Source organism: Poecilia latipinna, unplaced genomic scaffold (genome assembly GCF_001443285.1).
Source record: "Poecilia latipinna isolate Pla-1442-1.1 unplaced genomic scaffold, P_latipinna-1.0 Scaffold2902, whole genome shotgun sequence".
Classification (NCBI taxonomy): Eukaryota; Metazoa; Chordata; class Actinopteri; order Cyprinodontiformes; family Poeciliidae; genus Poecilia; species Poecilia latipinna.
In genome coordinates this window covers 48,306-67,964 of record NW_015115518.1, presented here as the reverse complement: position 1 = coordinate 67,964, position 19,659 = coordinate 48,306, and the positions used below count along the sequence as shown (strand labels likewise).

Genomic DNA, 19,659 nt, shown 5'->3' with positions numbered 1-19,659 from the left:
TATATAATTATATATATATATATATATATAATTATATATATATATATAATGTGTGTAAAAAGCTGAGAACATGGCTGTCTGATCATATGTTGTAGCTGTAAGAACACAGAAAAACAATGAATATCAATAGCCAATCATTCTGCTGCTCTACTGTTGTAGTACAGTCTTTGACCAGCAGAGGGAGCGGTGTGCACGTGAAGACCTGAGAAAAGGTAGGCCTTTGCAAAGTATTGTCCCTGGAAGGCTGTGAGGCTTCATGTTACTTGAGCTCACCATCATCAGTGACTTCATTATTCTAACAGGAGGAGACGATTCATTATTTCTGATATAGATGAGAATGTTTTATCATACAGTCGCTCATACGGACAGAGCGACCGTATGTTTTATACGCTCCTTCACCCTTACATACCTTTCTTTGGGGGTGGGGGGGTTATGTTTTCGCATCCACCTGAATAATATGTAGTTGCGCCCCTGCATGTACAGTGTTACATGTGTTACATTGTAACACATGAAATATGTTACAATGTGTTCAATTACAAGATGTGTTACAATGTAACGTGATACTTTGTTATACATTTAACACATTACATTGTAACACGCGTTACACTGTGTTACAGCAGACGCACAGTGTCACCAGGCGTTTGCAAATTGCTGCTGGCTAGTCTGAAGGAGCTCAATGTGGGAGTAGCATGGGAGGGTTGCTCTTTGAGCCGGAAGGTCGGAAGCTTGGAAATAGCATCTCTGAGCAGGCGGAGTATAAGTCCAACCAGGCATTTCATACAGGTGGATGGTTGCTACGGGAGATTGAATGATTTCTCAAACATGCATGAAAGAATGAAGGCAACACTCCAGGTTTGTTTTTGATCAAGGAATAATATAACATGATGTAATTCTCAAAAAAGTCAATTTTGAATAATACTGACCCCTTTAAAACCATGTATAATTTGATCCATCTATCAAATGAAGTTCCAAAAAAAAAAAAAAAATCCTAGTTTGTGGTTACAGCGTCACAAACGTGTACAAAAACTGAAAGAATGTGAAGGCACACACTGTGCTCTGATCGGGCCTCCTTCTCAGCGGACGTCCGGGAGGAGAGTAACACATAACGGGTTGAGCCATGTTTGGTTTATAGCAATTATGTCTTTTATTCTACTTTCCAATAAACAGAGAATATATCAGTCCCTTATTTGTACAAAAATACCTGAACAGGATACAATGTAGATCCAGGAGTTGCAGAGATAAATATGAAGCAAAGCCATGAGGGGTTTGAAGAACAAAAAAAAAAAAGTTTTTTTTCCTTAATTCCCTGAAATGTTTTATTTTGACTTCAGCTTATGTTGATTTCAACCCAACAATAACACACAGCCAACTCGTGATTTTTTATTATTTTTTTCCCCATTTATTTGCATGAGTCACACAACAGGGACGTGTAGCTGATGCTGACCTGTTAGCTCCAGTAAGGTACGCTTCACGGCACCTAACTGATGGTACGTGAACGCAACGTTTGGACGGCTGGCGGTTACAGGACTGTTACTGTGTAATAAGAGGCACCTGCTGAGAAATTTAGTCAAGAAGAAACAGGATCTAAGAAGTTAGTTACGCACCTTAAAATACGAGTATACGGATATTAAAAAAATCCTCTCGAGCTACAGCTTATCTTTGAACTACTTGTAGTGAAAAGTGTACAAAAGCTACAACTAAGATCACCATGGAATAAATGGTAATGTGTGTGCTCTCGATGAAGCCCCGCCACGTACTGATAAGTGGAACATCATAAACATTTATGAGAGATGAGATAGAGTTGGGGGGATAAAACTTAAAAAAAAAAAAAAAAGGGGTGGGGGGGGGGGGGGCTTTTACAAGATGTGGCGTTAGAGTTGGATACTCTGAACAGCCTGTCAGCTTATATGCACTAATGTTCAGAAAATAAAATCCAGTTTGATCACAAAAAAAATTAATACTGTATATACTGCGGTGTAGATGGCAAACATGTCAGCATACACACAATCAAGTAATCAAAGAAAAAGGACAACATACATCGATAAATCTGCCTTAAATTTACGGTATTACGAGTGAAAGCATAACACCCCTCCCCCCAAATCATAGTGATCTGTGACCTAGGTACAGTGTTAGATCTACTTCTCCATAGCTTCATATACTTTAGCAAACAGCCGACACTTTTAACTTTGTATGTTAAAACACTTGGACTTGTGTAAGGTTTACATGGCAGCGCGGCAAGGAGGAGAGGACGGCGTGGGGTTTGTGTTGCTCCTCTCAGACGGACAATAAAAATTCACAGGTGAGCGCTGGGAATGCTGGGAAGCAGTGCTTTGCAAAAGTATTCACACTCCTTTAAACTTATACTTCTTTTGCCATGGTACACCGAGAGAACACGGAAGCAGGCGGTTTAGTCTGAAGAGACTAAAATTAGAATTTTTGGCCTGGATGAAAACGCTGTGTACGTTCAGCCGGTGAACGGCTCAACGGGTGCTCAAAGTGAGGCCCGAGGGCCATTTGCAGACCACAATTCCAGAATAAATTAGGACAAAACTACGACTTTTAAATCCAAATCTACTTAAAAAAAAATTCGATTCGATACAAAGTGATATTTTACAAGTTTCCTTCTATCGTCTTGGTAACTAAAACCACATTTATTCATCAACTGTTAGTCCAAAGTACACCTAATCTACTTTTAATTGCCGTATTAGAACTTGGTTAAATACAGTAAGTTTTTCCAAATGAAGACTGACCTCAATACCATTTTTGTTGCCAAGAATAGTTTTTTAGTTTTTGTTCCCTCAAATGAACCCAAAATAATAGGCAAACTGGATTCAAAAACAAATTTATTGTTTAATTAAAATAGTTCATACTTAGTCTATTGATGAGAAAGTAAAAAAAAATAAAAAATACAACACGTTTGGTGCAAATTATATATTTTGTGGCTCGTTACTTTTGAGCTCACAATTTTGGCCAAGGAAACAGAGTTTTGTTTAGACCAAAGGATATTCCTATGTTACAATGTCCCAATTAAAGTTCAGATCTGTAATGCACTTAGTTTCCAAAAATACCCAAATAAAACATTTGTGATAGCACATTTCAAAATGTGAATACTTTTGCCAGTACTGTACTTCCATATAAACTCCTGCCTGCTCTGAATCTTTATTTCCACTTGAGCTCAGCCATCTGACAAGCAGTGCTCCTCCAACATTTGTATTAAAAGAGGAAAGTAAATGATTTGACATTCAATTATGCCAAACAGAAAATTTTTTCTACATGTTTATGAAATGATAGCTTACTGGCTGGACATAGATGGGTGGAGCAGGATGTGGGAAGGCCTGACCAGTGGAGCACAGAGCTACTCAACCAGAGTTTGGCCGACTGGTGGGTTGTGGACAAAAACCAGCATCTATTCACTTTTGGCAAGGTGTCCTCACACACACACATGCACACACACACACACACACACACGCTATAGTTTTCTTTTGGGAGGCGGAGCAGGAACGTGTGTTTTACCTCCTCGAATTAAAAAAAAACAACTAAAAAAACAGTCACAATTATGGAAGCTGTCTGATAAAATCTGTCACTGGAAACTTTTGTTCTGTGATATCTGAGATGAATTACACAAACACAAGGTTTACGGATTCGCTTCACGTGTTGCCCTTAGCCACGCCTTTCTTAGCAACTTCCCATAGTGTCTTTTTCAGTGTCTTCCATAAATTGTGTAGATAGTATAAAGCAAAAAAAAAAGTAATTTAAAGTGAACTTCTATGAAACTACAGAAGCTTGCTACATTTAATTATGATAGTCTCGTCTTTCTCTGAGTAATTTGCACCGGTTTTATTTGAGTTTGGTTATTTTGGGGTTGTTTTTTTTTTATGACGTCTAGTGTTATTGTTTTGACTGTCCGATCCTCCGATGCGTTCAGCCTGCGGACGGTTTGCTCAGAAAATAATGAAAATGTTTTGTAGAAAACCTGAACCAGGCAAGAACCTCATCCAAACTCCCCTCGTCTTATTTTTACATATAAATGATGAAAACTGCCACATTTGGCATTTCTGCTAAACCAACAAAAAACTTTCATGTATTTCTATATAATTAAAGGGGGAAATTAAACTCTTTTTGACAGTGATTTTTCAGAAATTCCAACATAAACGTATGAACAATTTCAACAACATAAAAGGCTTTAGTCTTTGAATTTGTGGAACCTGAAACAATGTTTTGAAGAACAAAAAAAATCCTCTTCGGATCTCTGCTAAATCTGGATAATGTGACATTTTTGCAACCAAGGAGGTTTACAAAGAGTTGGATTCTGTTTTAAAACATGTTAAGGTTAAAATTTACATGCACAGCAATCTTTCAAATCTGTACTTTATAATATGGACAATTCCAGTGTTTGAGTAACACACACAGTTCTCTCCAAATCCTAAAAATTAATATTTTGTATAACACTTTTACTGATGGATGGATTTCTTTTCATACAGCTGATCTAGATCCTCCTTCTTTAGCTCATCAGGTTTTCTAGAACATGTATGTTTGGAGAATAAGATAACTGCTGGAAAAGTTTTTTATTTTTATTTTGGTGAATCATTTGGGTTTTTTTTTTATTGAAAAGCTTTCAGGTAATTCAGGGTTGATATTGAAAAGGAGCAGGCCCACAGCATCACAGATCCTCCATCATACCCAACATCTGGCAGACTTTTTTCCACATTTTCATGACAATCCTACTTAGTTTTGTTCAGTTACCTCAGCGCTACCATTTAAAGTCCTCACGTTTAAAGATGGGAGAACATAATGACCTCGGTCAGGATCCCATTTGTTATAACTTTTTGTTACTCAAACTGTAGATGTGAAAAAATCCAGGCAAGTGGTTTTATTGTAGCTGTTTTCTCACTTGTATGAAGTAAGGTGATGGGAAAGGCTGTTTATTAGGGAAGTCCAAAAGAGCCCAAATTTCATTAAAAAAAAATCATTAAGATGGTTACTTAAATATGTTACTATCTTTAACAAATACATGAAAAGCACAAAAACAATTTATAAAATCTATAATTTAACATCAGAACTGTAATGTAATTAGAATACGTTTCCTGCATTATTTTTCACTATTATCAATTCATTTGAAGGACAGCAGCTCATTTTAATTCGTTTTCAACGGGAGCCTTACCCATCAAAATAAGTGGGTAGGGCTAACATTGCTCTCAAGAAGATGACTGGTTTCAAGTTTGTGCAAATAAACCAATCACAAAAAAAATAACATTAAGGGTTTTTTAAGTGTCCCGCAACAAGTAAACCATGAGAAATCTTAATAAATATTTAGATAACTATTTTAAAACAGATTTTAACTAATTTTACATAAATACCTTATGTATTTAATAATTTGAATGCTATGGGATATATTCATAGAGTAAAATAACTTACTGACTTATTCATTTATGACATTTTTGGCAATTTTGGAAAATACCCAACATGTCAGCCTTCAGTCAGGAAAATTTCTAATCTGGTTTAATAGAAATATTGCAGTGCATGTAAACATCCCCATTGTCATGTGGGTGCTGTTAGTTTGACGTAATTTATTTTAAAATCTACAAACCTATAAATTTGTGGCCTAAAGTTCAAGACTTAAGACAAGATTGTTGCCTGTATGGTAAATGTGATCTTTCCTAAATGAAAAAACAAACAGGGGGGATGTGGGTAAAAATTCAGGACAAAATAATAATAATTTTGACAATCAAGACAGCACAAGCACCCAGAAATGTAGTTCTAGAAAAAAAAAAAATCCTAATTTATATTTTTAAAAAACAAAACAAAAAACGTGCTTTTTCATTAATGTGTAACTTAAATATCAGTTTATAATCTCAGAGTAAAATTCAAGCTTTTGTTCAACTAAAATCTCAAATTATTTTTAATAAATTTACAAGCGCAAATAAAAAAAAAAACTCCATATTTAGCATACAGCTCTAAAAGTGGCAAAAAAAAGAAAAAGAAAGAAAAAAAAAAGATAATTTCCCAAAATCTAGCACTATCCCTCAACATACTGGTTCACATAGTCACTCCAGATGTCCTTCCACCGCCTTCAAACCGCAAACATCTCACTGTATGTGCATTTTAAGATCGCTTCTTCAATTTCATACGCATGGCTCATCATTTTCACTTAAGGCAAGTGAAGCTCAGTCGACGGACGACCGGGTTCACATTTCAAGTCATTTGTTCAAATTCCATATTTAAAGTCAAACAAAAAAAAAAAAAAGAAAAAAAAAGTTACGAGAGTGCTTTTGTTGCTTTGTAGGAGGGAACAGTGGTCAGGATCCGAACGGGACAGCTCCAACCACAATCAGAATGATTCAAAATGTGCAAGCACTGAACTCGGATTAGACTCAGGAAAACATTCCGAAACAGATTCACCGACAAATATAACCCTTTTGATTAAAAAAAAAAAAACAAAACAACAACAACAACAAAGAAACGGTAGAAGTTTGGGGGGCGGGACACTTTTCAGAAGTCTATAAAATTAGTATTCCTCCTCCTCTTCCTCAGAGTCTTGAGGAGCTGCAGCTGGTTCAGGAGCACATTCATTAAATTGCGGTGGTGTTGATGATGATGATGATGATGGTGATGATGATGCGAGCCACACCAGAGGTTTTTAGACGCTCCTAAACCTCTCTGATGGGAGCTGCATAATCAGCTGGATCTCCGCCTCACACGCTGCCGCCGCCACCGTCCGCCGCGGGCGGAGATTCACATGCGCGCCCCTTTTGCAGAAACAGAGCGGAGGAGAAAAAGGAGGCGGCTTCGCTTTAGCCAGAGAGCTGCTGCCTGTCCGCCCAGGAGTGCAAAACTAGTTCTGCATTGAATTGACATGAATAAAAAACAGCATTAAATGACATCAAGTAATTAACTCTACAAGAGAGGCTTGTTACGGCCTTCCTGATTAAACATTCCTCTGTCTTTTTTTTCTTTTAAGCAAACCCTCGCCATCGCCGCTGCTCTTCTCGTCTTCGCCTTCGGCCGCTTCTTCCCTCCGTCCGTCCATCAGTCTGTTCCAACTGTTTGAGCTTCTGTGGAGGCGACAGGATTGGGGGTTGCACCAAAGTGTGTGGAGTTGGAGGGGGGTTTGTGGATACGTCACTTCCAACCCGCTAATGTGATGAGGAGAGAGGGACGGGGGTGTCAGCTTATCCAGACTGGACTGCACAGGTTGAGAAACTCCTGGATCCGATTTCAGTCAGAGCCAGCGAGGTTCCCGTCCATCCCTGATAATCAGTGAGGAAGTCAGAGGGTGGCGCTCCCTGCGGGCGCCACAGCTTATCCGGCCTGGAGGGGAGGAGAAGGGGGTTTGGGAGGGAGATCCATTCGAAAGACCCTCAAACACTCCTGCTGTAAAACGTGTCGCTTTAGTGGTCTTGCGTTTTCACAACTTTTTTTGGCGTTTGACGAACCTACCGGACCCTCCAGGGAAAACAAATAAAAAAAATTAACGTCGCTGGAGCCAGACAAAGCTATCTATCTATCGCCGTGACGCCACAGTCCGAACGGCGGTAAGGCGGAGAAAAACACCACAAACCAGGTGCCGGAGCCGAGTGCGCTCCCAAAAGCCCCGTGGCCTTCTGCTTTCTCTCTCTCTCTCTTTCTCCTCAACCCCGCCTAGTCGGTGAGGGAGCAGGCAATGGGGGGAAATCTTCTGATGTGCAAAAAAAGTGGGGGGAGAGCTGTGTCAGGTGGGTGAAGTGTCACAAGGCCACAGCGGTGCAGGGGTGTTTGAGCTTGCAGGGCAGCACTCCTCTGTTGAGCTGGTAGAACTCCACCAGGTGGATCAGGTCCGTGAACTTGGTGGCGCCGTCGTCGAGGCTGAAGAAAACCTGGCCGTCCTCCTCCACCTGCAGGGCAGGAGCACAGCCACCGCATGTCAGATTAAAATGTCTCCACCTGCCGGAGCTTTGAGCTGTTTATTCATGCAAGCAACAAACTTAGAATGTGAACGTCTTTAAAATTTATTTTTGAAATGATAAAAACCAAAAACTTTTTTTAGCTTGAGGAAAAGGAGTTTGAATCTTTCTCATGAATGTTTGTTTGTTGTTTTTTTAGGTCAAATCTTTACTCTAGACTAAAAAACAAAAAACAATATGAGATTATATATTTTAAAACAACTATTACAACTACTTAGGTACTTTAGCTAATACAGCAGAAAAAAATGGTCATGATTAGAAGTGGTGGAGACATTTTAAGACTTCATCAATCCTAATTGGTTACCAGTTGGTCAGATCTGTTCTTTTTTTATGCCATCGGGTTGCTCATTTAAATGTTGCACCTAAAGCTGCGTTTCCGTTACAAATGTGCCTGAAACTCTGTCAATATTCCACTAATGACAAAGAAACACAATTTCACAACTGCTGTTGTTCAATTGAAAAAGATATACAATTAAAATTACGTGAATAAGTTTGTTCACGCAATAAGTCGTTAAAAAATATCATCCTCCAACTACTTCCTGTTGTCATCTTCTTCGTGGTTTGCGCCAGTGGTAACGTCCTGTTGTTGGTCATGTGACTCGTGTGAAGCGAAAGAATGTGTGTCAATTTTGGTAACGCTGAAAAACCGACTCATACTAATGCCAAAACCAGTGTGTCAAAATTGGATATCTATTATCAGCTTATGCAGTAAGAAGAGTTAAAACGGGGAAAAACGTTAAATAATAAAGTAATAATTTTTTTTTTTGAAATCCTGTTTTTTTTTTTCTACAACCTGAATTCTTTTTCATCTTCTGTAATTTAATTGATTTGCAACAATATAAAACACCTGGCGGACATATACGAGCAGCTATGCTGCATTTTTTATCAAGAGTTTGTTGCTCTGCTTCACTGACCGGTAGGATCTGGAAGTGCTTGATCTTCTGGTGGTGGCACAAGGTGAGCACGAATGCCTTGGGATTACTCTGACTGTCCCGCAGCAGGAACAACCTGACAGGAAAGTGGACAAAAGAAAAAATAAAAGCTGACAGATACTTAAGTTTTAAGTAAAATAGGATTTAGACACTGAGAAATGCTTGATGAAAAAACCGTTTGTTTTTGTTTTGTTTTTGTCAAAAGTGATGCTGCCAAGTCTAAGAGTCTTCAATGCTTTTCATGACAGCAGTGGGAAAATAAAATATTTCTTTGCTTATTTTTTTGTCCCCTTTTTGGTAAATTTCATAAAACGTCTGTGAACTCACCCATCTACTTGGCCTTGTTGTATAATCATTTTGTGGGCTTCCTCTCTCATAATACGACCGTGGAACCACACCTGTGTCCTGTGGATGACTGGGAGGAGAAACAGAAATGTGTGTGACTGTAAAGGGTGGTGGAGGAAGGCCGTCAGGCAGACTGGTGTTAGTGGTTTCAGTGGGAGTACCTGTGTTCATAGAGGATGGGTGCAGGGGGCTGGGGCTGCCCAGGACATTCATACGGTGGGTTCTTTTCTGAAAGTAAGAAGAAAAATCAGATCACATTAAGTACGTAACTAAAGGAGGAATTAGTCTTTGGGTTTTTACATATACATTATCTAATAAACTGGACTCTCCGATACAGACATCTGAAGTTCAGTATCGGCCGATACCGAAAAACAGAGCTGAGTTAATGCAAAACTTTTCTTTTTATAAACCCAGACATAAATGTACCTTATTACAAACTTATTAGATAACTCTCCACTTAAATACAACAATAACTTCACAAACAACTTTTATCTGTTCAGTTCAGTACAACCAGGGGCTTAATAGCCAATGTGAAATAAATAGTAAAGAAACTGAAACTGACAAAAATAACCTGCAACAAACCTCCTTTCAAATGGTTCAGAAAGAGCAATGAGGAGTTCTAACTATAATGTAAAATAAATAAAACATGATGAGAACAAAGCATAGAGTTAGAGTGAATAGATCTGTCATAGATACCAGATCTATAATTTTTTCCATTATCAGGACCGATAACGATGCATCTCTAGTTTTAAAGTTTATAACCAAACGGAGCAGATTTAAATGATATATGAATGTTACAGCAAATTGAAATTTGAGAGAAGTGGTAGATTATATATGTTTATTTTCTTTCAACTACATATGTTCATTTTAACCTGCAGATGAACATTTTTAGAAACAAACATTTAAATCCAGGATTTCATAAGAAATGCATCAAGTGTCGTTTTATTTGGCTCTGATCATGCTACCAATGTAAACGTATTTCTTTTCCTCCAAGGCTGACTAGGCACTACCTGGTGTAGAAAGTCAAAGTGTAGGAATTACTGAGGCAGAGCGATATTAATCACTGTCGGAACAAAAAGTCCTGTCTGTGTCAAAGAAATCCTCAGGAGAGCGAGGAGGAATACCAGACAAGACGCGACGAGTAAACCCAAGACACTGACCTTAAGGCAAAATTAGAAGATGTCAGGCTTTTGTCGTTTTCTAGGTTATAAACCTGCTTACCCTCCAAGTTTGTCCCTCCTCCAGGGCGGCGCTCTGGGCCTCGATGGGATTGTCAATGACGCGGCCGGTTCTTCCCGAGAAGTCCATGGCAACCAGCGAGTTCTCGGATACGCTCCGCTGTCGGGAGGAAAGGCGGAGAGAGGCGGAGGGCGTGGGGGGAGGGACACACGAGAAACAGGGTTGAGTTGTAGCGATTGGAGTGGGGGGTGGGGGGGCGCGCGTAAAAAAAAAAGGGTCAGAGGTCAAACAAGCCAGACGCAGTCACTGAAGCATGACAAATCCTGTCTGCACACAGACCCACTTTAGTCAATCCACAAATGCTCCTCTGAAGAGAAGCAAAAGCCCGGATTTCTGACCGTACGGCTTAAATCGTCCACGTTCCCTTTGAACCTCAGAGAGAAAAGGCTTTTCTAACAAATAAATACCTCTTTTTTTATGAAAAAGAACAAAAATTTAATTCTGAAACTAATGCTTTTTCCTGACAACATGAAATATGTTTCAATTATATTTTGTGCCGACAAAATAAAGCTCTAGAAACTCTGAATCAAACTAAATTGCAGACTTTTTTTTAAAACTTTTATAGGGTTTTCATGTAAAAAACTGCTAGTATGTTTGTCGTAATAAGCAATATATCAATTAATCACACAATAAATTAAAACAAGCTCAATAATTTCCAGTTCGCATAATTTATTGTTTTTCCTCTTTCTACTAAAACAACTGGATGATAAAAGTTCAGTCTGGTGCTTTGATCTTGTTTTTGAGGGACAATTTTGTTTACAGAGACTTAATCATTGATTTTATTCATTGTTTCCGTTTTTATTTTGTTTATTTATTTTGTATATTTCAAACGTCTTCCTGATGCACCTTTTGCATTAAATCAATACTTTTTATAGGTTTTTGTCTCATTTCCCATCAGAAACAAATTTTTGTACAATTTTTGAACAACTTTTTATTTTTGTTAACCAATTTCCACTGTTGGTGCACTTCTGTTTTCTGCAGAATCCCTTTCTAATAACTGCACAGCAGTTTTTGTTATAACCTTGGACAGTATATTATTATTATTTTATTTGTGAATTTTGACTTGACACATCAGGCTTATCTAACAAAAAGATACAAAATAGTTCAATTCATCAGCTTATTTGTAAAGTATAATATTATTATTGTTAATCTTGTTTTTTATACATCGTTTAAAAACCATATCTGTTGCTCCACCTGAATTTCCTCTTTGCAAAACAATAAATTTCTATTTTCATTTCCATTTCTAACTCTGCCAATATTTTTTGAATTCAGTGAAGAAACTGTGTGACATTTTAATAAACGTTTCCTTAACGCCTTCACTCCTCTGCCCCTCAAGCACAACGTGTCAAAATGTTTGGCCAGAAATGTCTCAACTCGCTCCGGTGGCCCAGGGTTTTGTTTTTCCAAGATCACAGTGAACTGGTTCTTGCTAAGCAGGGAAACGTGACAGCTGGGCGGTGATGGGACGACGGCGGCGGCAGAGAGGAGATGCTCACCACGGGCCCAGAGAAAGATGAGTTGTTAGCCTTCCTCTGCAGGGGCACATTGTAGTTCTGGTACAGGACAATCCCGTACTGTGGAGATGGCAGAGGAGACGGAGTCAGCTGTTAGAGCCGCGGACTCGAGTCCAAAACAAATAAAAGAGTCGTCGTTACTTTGAGCAGTCGGAAGGCGGTCATCCAGCACGTCCTGCTCTGTTCGTCCTCGGCGCACAACATCTTGAGCTCCTTACAGTCACTCCTGGCTTTATTGGGCTGTCAACCAAGCAGAGGACACAGCGGGGTTTGAAATTAATGAGAAACACATTGGGAACACAAACACGGCCGAGCCCCGATTCCACGGCTCACAAAAGTATTCAAACTGTTATGTTTCATAACACCGGGGTCGCGCTTTAATGATCTCGATTTGAACAACGTGTTTTCAGAGGGAACAGGGATTTTGACAGCAGCTGTTATGAAATATATCAGTCTGGAAAATTCAAAAGCTTCCCACAGTATCTTTAAAAAACACAGATTAAACAACTGATAGTTTTATTACCAATATTTAACGAGTCCTGAAAAATGACCAGTGAAATTAACTGCTCATTAAAGAGGATACTTTATGTTTTGTGCATGTTTGAACTTGTTAGTTTCAGACCTTGTTGGTTTTATCTTAGCTGGTTTCAATTATTTAAAAGGTAAAACAAGTCAATTGTCATAAATCAACCAATAATGTGAACGCTGCATGTTCATCCAGCCTAAAACATGCACTGCTGCAGGTCGCATCGCTCTTTTAAATGCATGGCCACCATGTTGGATTTAGTGGTTGGTGTTGGTGAAAATCGTCCATCTTTATCACCTGAAAAATGGACTTCAGAGAGTTTCTGTGGATTTTTTTTCCCCCCCAACCAGAAAATTTTGGCTTTTGAAAACAAAATGAGCTTCTAATAAGCCTGTCCCAGTTGTTCACAGGATAAATTAAAAGGAGCCTGATCATTTTCTTTCTGATGAAGGATATTTTTGGAAGGGTAATTTTGTTTACAGAGACTTCATGGTCTATTTTTATTTATGGTTTCAATTGTGTGGGATTTTTATTTCCGTTTGGTTGTTGCGTTTTATTTTGGACATTTAAGATGTCTTCCAGATCCAGCATCTGGAAGACAGAGCAAACTTGCATTATTTTGCCGTTATCATCATTAAATGAATTGAAAATGGCCTCAAAACAACATTATCGTTTATCTCAATAATTACTGGGACAATTTATCGTCCAGTAAATGTTACTGTGACAGGCCAAGCTTCCAATGAAACAAGATCTTCCAACCACACACACACAGCCACCAAACAGGATTGTTTTCTTTTGCTTTTTGTGTTTTGTTTTTATTATCTATTGGTGACAAAACATGCCACTTTGGTGATACTTGGGAAATGCACAAAACTATTACTTAAAATTGAGTTTTTGTCCAAACTAAATAAATGTACTTGCACTGAATTTTGGTTACAAAGTGTTATACTGTGATTGAAGATGTATTTATTTACACATCATCAGCCTTTTCATAGCTTTTCATTATCCATGACCAAAAAAAACTCAGTCAAATGGTGAAAAAATGGAAATATTTCCTCTTTTAATGCAACCTTTGCATCCCCCAGCCCCCATCAAGTGTAAAAAGAGAGCTGAAAGGTTTAGAGGGGGGCGACTTGCTCTACCATCCAGAGCTTATCCCACTAGGCTTATCCCAGATCAGCAGGTGACCCACCACAGATAACGCGTGGAGCAGAGACTGTGTTTAACCCCCTGGTGGGCGGCGTTAACCCTCGTGTCCTCTGACACAGATACACACATGATACCCTGCGAGCAAAGAGGGAGCAGAGTCTCTTATTATGAAGAGGTGGCATTAAAGGCCACAAGTTGGCCCCTAAACTGGGACGTCTCAGTGATGAAGAAATGGCTCAGATCGCTAAACCAGACGACACAAATCTCTGTTCTCTCAGGGAGAAATCGCTTAGGATGACAGGAAACACGCAGGTTGTACCTTAATGCAGAACTGGAAGTCTGCAGGGGCGTTGTGAAGCTTCCTCCCAGTGATGATGGTGTAAATGTTACTGTCCTCCAGATCTGAGAGAAGCTGCAGATGTCTGGGTTCCTGTGGGCAGAAAGAAAACAGATTATAGATTATAAATGGAAAAAAAAAAAGTTGGTACACCATCTTATTAGTTGAGGATTAAAAAAACCCAAAAAAAAACAACAACAACATATTTCTCACCTTGGATGTTCCTTTAGTTGAGTAGTAAAGGCCTGAGCGTCGCAGGAACATGTAGAGCTTCTTCCAGGACTTTCTTCCTGGCTCCTTCACATACAGGTAGCCCTGGATCTCAGGACAGCTGCTGGAGTTCAGAAAATTCTAGAAATAAAACATTAAAAGCAAAATTACATCAAACAAGAACGGTATGGATGGACTACGTACATGATTAAATGAAGAAAAAGAATCAAAAACGCTCCTGTCCATTTTTGTCTCAATGCATTATACTTTTATTTTACTTTTCAACTTGCAGAACATAAAGCTATGCCCATCAAGCTTGATACTCTTTTTGTGTTGCTGATCTACAGCAGAAGTAATTTTGCTATAATTGTGACATTCATTTCCACAGGTTTTTAGCTTGAAATGCCTTTTGTCTGGTTTGCTGTTAGGATTTAACTTTCTCGTTTACAGTCTTTCAAATATGTTTATTCCTCTTTTCATATTTTACATGAGAGATTCCATCGACAGTCAGTCCATTCGCTGTGCACTCCTCAAATCTGGCTTTAATGGAGGAGCGGCAACAAGAAAGCTTTTGTTGAAACTAATTTGTTACAAGTTGTGTTTGCTTCCAGCCATGAAATTTAACATGAAAATTTAACTTTTCAATTTTATCTTGAAATAAGACAGAACTAACTTACAAGTGGCTTTTCAGCAAGACGTAGTAGCTTGTTTAAAATCAATCATTTCTTAATATTGATGAAAAAGTACTTGGTCCACTGGCAGATTGTTTCACTTAGGAACATTTTTTTACAAGCCTTGCCAAGATATTTGCACTAAAATTTAGAAACTGCAAAAGACTTGAAACTGGGGGCAAATGTCAACAACCCCAAGTACAAATCCAGAGATCAAATCGTATTTAATCGTATGCTTGCATATTTTTGCACCGCAAAAGCCCAAAATCGTACCAAGTATTTTTGGTCTGGTTTCTTGTAGAAGACATTTTTCTCACATTACAAGTTAGGTATAAGTTAGGTAGGCAGATTATTTCACTTATATTTAGAACTTTTTCATCAGTATTAAGGAATTATTGATCTAAAACAAGCTCTTACATCTTGCTGAATAGTTACTTGTAATTTAGTTTTGTCTTATTTCAAGTGTACTCAGATATTTGAACTAGAAACCTGACCAGAATTACTTTGTTAAATTTTGTGTTTTTGCAGTCTGATAAAATGGCCTAATCAAAGTCCAGGCCTAATTTCAATTTCGAATTTATGGAAAGACTTCAAATTAGATGCTCACAGATGCTTTTTATCAAATTTGAGCTTCAGCCATTTGCAACACAAATACAAATGTGTGAAACACTTTTCAGATTCTTACAGCGTTTAAAGACACGCATCACTTTTGTTCATAAATTGGCCACTTCTTCACAAATATGCATTTCCTTGTGCTGGTCTGACACTTAAAACCACAGATAACATACATTTCTTTAGAGTTAGGGATTGAAACGTGGCAAAAGGAGAATCATTCAAAACTTACGAATACTTTTGCAAAGCAATCTGTGCATCCAATGAGATGCAAGTGATATTTACAGAGAATCTTTAGGACGTTAAATTAGTTTTTAACTTTTTAGCAGGTAGCTTTCTCACCTGTAAGAGCTGTGACTGAGGGATCGAACAGTCAGACTCATGACACAAAGCCACCATATGCTCTGGAAAAAAGTTCTGGATGGGAAAGAAGCACACAAACCAACACGCTGACAATGGCTGTCATAGAAAGGGACAAAGAAAGACACAGTCACCTGAAACCACTTAGAGCATGCAAGAGCTAAGAGAGGACAGCATCTCTTTTTACAGAATAGATCTATGCGAGTGTGTGTGTGTGTGTGTGTGTGTGTGTGTGTGTGTGTGTGTGTGTGTGTGTAATGGGTATGAGGGCTCAAACGCTAAGTGGTGGGAAGTGAAAGAGGGCACTCCAGCCTTGCAGTAGATGCAGTATGATCTCACCCGCTGATGTAATCCCCTTTAGCCAGCAGCGCCACTCTTAGCGTGATTGACAGGCTGCAGCCAGCACTCTGCTGTTTTACTGGGCTCATTACCACAGGGCTGAGATCACCTGCTGGCTCTGACACACACCTAAATCATCCCGGCAGTAATGTCATTCTATACAGCTGCAGAGAGCCCCCAGCTGAGTTCGCATCACCAGATGCCATGCAGGGCAGCTAACACGGCCTGGCTGGCTGGCACCGGGTTACTGAGACATAAAGGACCGCATATCAAGCTGCTGCGATACTCGAGCTAACAAAAAATATAAAAACAAAGTTTGAAAATCATTTTGCAAAGGTGCAAACAGGCATTATCCAGCTTATTAAAGTTTCTCCTCATTTTTTAATGATTTCAGGCTGCATCGCTAGCTAACAAACAAACACTGTGCAGCTTTGATTTACTGGATCTTATTCAATAACTCTGATTCTTTTGCTTCTTTACAGCAAATATCCACCCAGCTTACCTCCTAAATGAACTCTTTTAATACTCAACATATTAAAAGAGTTACTTTTAATATGTTGAGTAGTTTTGTTCATCAGGAGAAAAACCCAGTGAGAACCTAACATGTTTCAGAGTCACTGTGTTGTTAATATTCCCAAGCTTCCAGCTAAACATTTGCAATAGCTACTTATTTTTTTCTTATATTTGCAGATAATGGCCAAATATTTGCTTACTTGCAATTTTTTTTTCATCCCAATTAAATGTTTCAGATCAAAATGGTGTTAGGATCAGACAAAGATTGCATGAGTAAATGCAAAAAACCCCAACAAAAATACAGCCTGGTTTCATTTGAGACTGGTTTCAAATGATGGTAAATGGCCTTTACCTGTAATGAAAATGTATTTATTGTGGGAAAAAAAATCCAGAAAATAGAACTAGTCCCAATCTTAGTCATAAGTTAACCTCCTTAAAAACTTTGTTCCATTTCCCAAACACAACCAGCCAGATCTGTATAATCAATAAATCCCATTAATCTAACCCATCCTGGCTGTTCTAATATATTTTATTATGAAATGAATTTGATTTGTCAAATTAAACTGAGTTAGCTCTGTCTCCAAGTTGAATTGCAGCAAATTAAGTCATAAAATGAAAGTTTTGTTTAAGAAATATCGTCCCTTTTGTTTCTTTCCTGAATATTCAATCCCAAATATTTTAAGTGACTTCATTGTTTAATACATTTTAAAAAGTTGAATAAAAACTTGATAAGTGCTTTAAGTAAAATAACAAAAAATTTATTCCTCTTTAGATGAAAAAAGTCACATTATTAGCATTTCAAATTTAAAGCAGAACTTTCACAGTAAGTAAAAGAAGATTAATGTGGATCTTCACAGCAGTGGATAAACCACAGAAATGCTCCGTCTGTGGGCAGCATGAGGGAATCTTTGCCCCAGCTCAGTGTCTAAACGATGGCTAAATGTTTACTGCTAGTTAACTGTTTGCCTCCTGACATACTGACCTAAAGATGGTGAAACATTACACCAAACATGTGAGCATTGATTTATCGTCATCAATGCGCTTGTAACATGATAGCAGCAGCGTGTGCTGAAACACAGGATCACAGAGCAGATTCAGCTCCTCTAGACTGAGTCAAGGAAAAAACAAAATGTGAAAACGTGATCGTCTTATTATATTTAAGGTGAAAACAAAATAATTATCCCTTAGCTGTGTGTACCCAAAACTACCAAGGGGGGAAAAATAATAACTAGAGGGACTCTGCTGTCTGTGTGTGTGTGTTTGTGAGAAAGGAGCTGCGTGCTAAGAGCAAGCAGTCACAGAGAGGTCAAATCAGGGATGCGAGAAACTCACGAGTGGGTTCCTGAAGAATTCATATTTGGCATAGTTCTTCCTGAAGAGGAATTTGCTGTCGCTGCTCATGGAGGCCTGCACCTGAACCACCAGCTCGTGGTCCTCCACACACCTCTCTGTGAGAACAAGAGATGGGCAGAGTTAGCACCGCGTCACGCATCGGTGAGGAAAACCTCGTCTTTGAAATCTATTTCACGTGTAGCAGCGACACTCATATGGTCTTATAACTTCAAACGTTGAATTATGTGGAACGTTTTAGTCAGATATGTAGATGGAAATAATGTTGCCCCGTTTGGCGCCGTTATATTGAAATCAAATCAAATTTTATTCGCATAGCGCATTTTAGCAACAAGGCAGTTCAACGTGCTTCACATCATAAAAACACAAAAATCAACTATTGAAATATAAAATGTTTCCAAGTGTCGTCATCACACATCAAAATGTTGGTTAGCGTTTCATTTATTGTGGTACAAAAGCACCTCTAAGCAGGTGGGTTTTTAATCCAAAAGGAACTCAGTGTTTCGACTGTTTCACAATTTTCCGTAAGTTTGTTCCAGATATGTATTTAGTTATAAGCAGTGCCAATTCTGTTATTGGAGCAGGAGGTTTAATTTTGGCCCCATCTAGCCAGAACACCTTGCACATATTTGCCGTGTCCTCTATTCGTCTATTGGCATCTCTTCTTCAGCAAATTTACCCCTACATTAACTTAAAATGTTCATTTAAAAACCATATATCAATTTCCCTCCCACTTCACAATCAGGCACATTTTGTTTGGTCTATCATATAAAATCCCAGGAAAACACACAAATGCTAATGGTTATTGTGTTAATTTAATCGCCGAAAGGGCTTTGGCAGTTTTTGCCAAGAACTGAACAAAAAAGCCAGAATGACTAATGCTGAGATGAAACTGTTTGACATTTTTTGTCAACTAATAAAAATGCAGCAAAAATGTTCCAGGGAGATTAAATATAATTACAAGTTTTAGTCAAGTGGGAAGGAGGGAAAGGTTTGAAAGCCAATGAGAATGGAAAGAAGTGAAATGATTATATTGTATGATAGCAGAAGAGACACTTGCTGTAACAATGTTAATATTCCAATAGTGCATTTTATGATAATTTCATTTTGAAATGATACATGTGAACTTGGAAGGCTGAGATTGCACTATTGGCACTGCTTCCACCATTGTTAATTTGATGAATCATGTGTGCACTGTGCTTAAATACACACCCCAGGTTTTGGCCATTTTAGAATTGGGAAAAAAGGTAAAAGTAATTAAAGTTGCATTATATAACAAGCAATGAAAAATAGCAATTAATTTGTGCCTCTGGGTATTGTAAAATTAACTTTTATTTCTTCCACCCTCGAGAAAATATTTCAGCAAGGTTTCAAGAAATTATTTTCCATAAAGACCCAAGAGGTCGTAAAAAGCGTGCCTCTTGGGTAAATTTACAATCAATTTAATCGAGGAGTTCTTGACTAAGGCCCTGTTTACATGGAACCGCTCTTCAGTTAAGCCGAAACATATTTTTGTTGCCATCCAGCCGCTCGTTTCTGTCATAGACATAATATAAGAGTAGACGCCTCATGGACCGCTCTCGCCTATTGTCGTTGACGAGATTTGGGGCGGCCATCTTGGA

At 38.4% G+C, this 19,659-nt stretch overlaps 1 protein-coding gene across 4 annotated transcripts in view; it reads right to left on the bottom strand.

The window, feature by feature from the left end:
- Positions 1 to 3,873: 3,873 nt before the first annotated feature.
- The window catches only part of LOC106939538 (growth factor receptor-bound protein 10-like), a 56,068-nt gene continuing 40,282 nt past the window's right edge, over positions 3,874 to 19,659 (bottom strand). For 2 of the 4 annotated variants that reach the window (XM_015021956.1, XM_015021958.1), the window contains 11 exons: positions 18,020 to 18,135; positions 15,818 to 15,934; positions 14,196 to 14,333; positions 13,965 to 14,075; positions 12,112 to 12,210; positions 11,953 to 12,030; positions 10,439 to 10,555; positions 9,379 to 9,445; positions 9,200 to 9,287; positions 8,855 to 8,948; positions 3,874 to 7,871 (listed from right to left, as the gene is read on the bottom strand). In XM_015021956.1, coding sequence (XP_014877442.1) covers positions 7,725 to 7,871; positions 8,855 to 8,948; positions 9,200 to 9,287; positions 9,379 to 9,445; positions 10,439 to 10,555; positions 11,953 to 12,030; positions 12,112 to 12,210; positions 13,965 to 14,075; positions 14,196 to 14,333; positions 15,818 to 15,934; positions 18,020 to 18,135 — 1,172 coding nt within the window. In that variant the 3' untranslated portion in view covers positions 3,874 to 7,724. The remainder of the gene's footprint in view (positions 7,872 to 8,854; positions 8,949 to 9,199; positions 9,288 to 9,378; positions 9,446 to 10,438; positions 10,556 to 11,952; positions 12,031 to 12,111; positions 12,211 to 13,964; positions 14,076 to 14,195; positions 14,334 to 15,817; positions 15,935 to 18,019; positions 18,136 to 19,659) is intronic. The other 2 variants (XM_015021957.1, XM_015021959.1) reach the window with 1 other exon arrangement.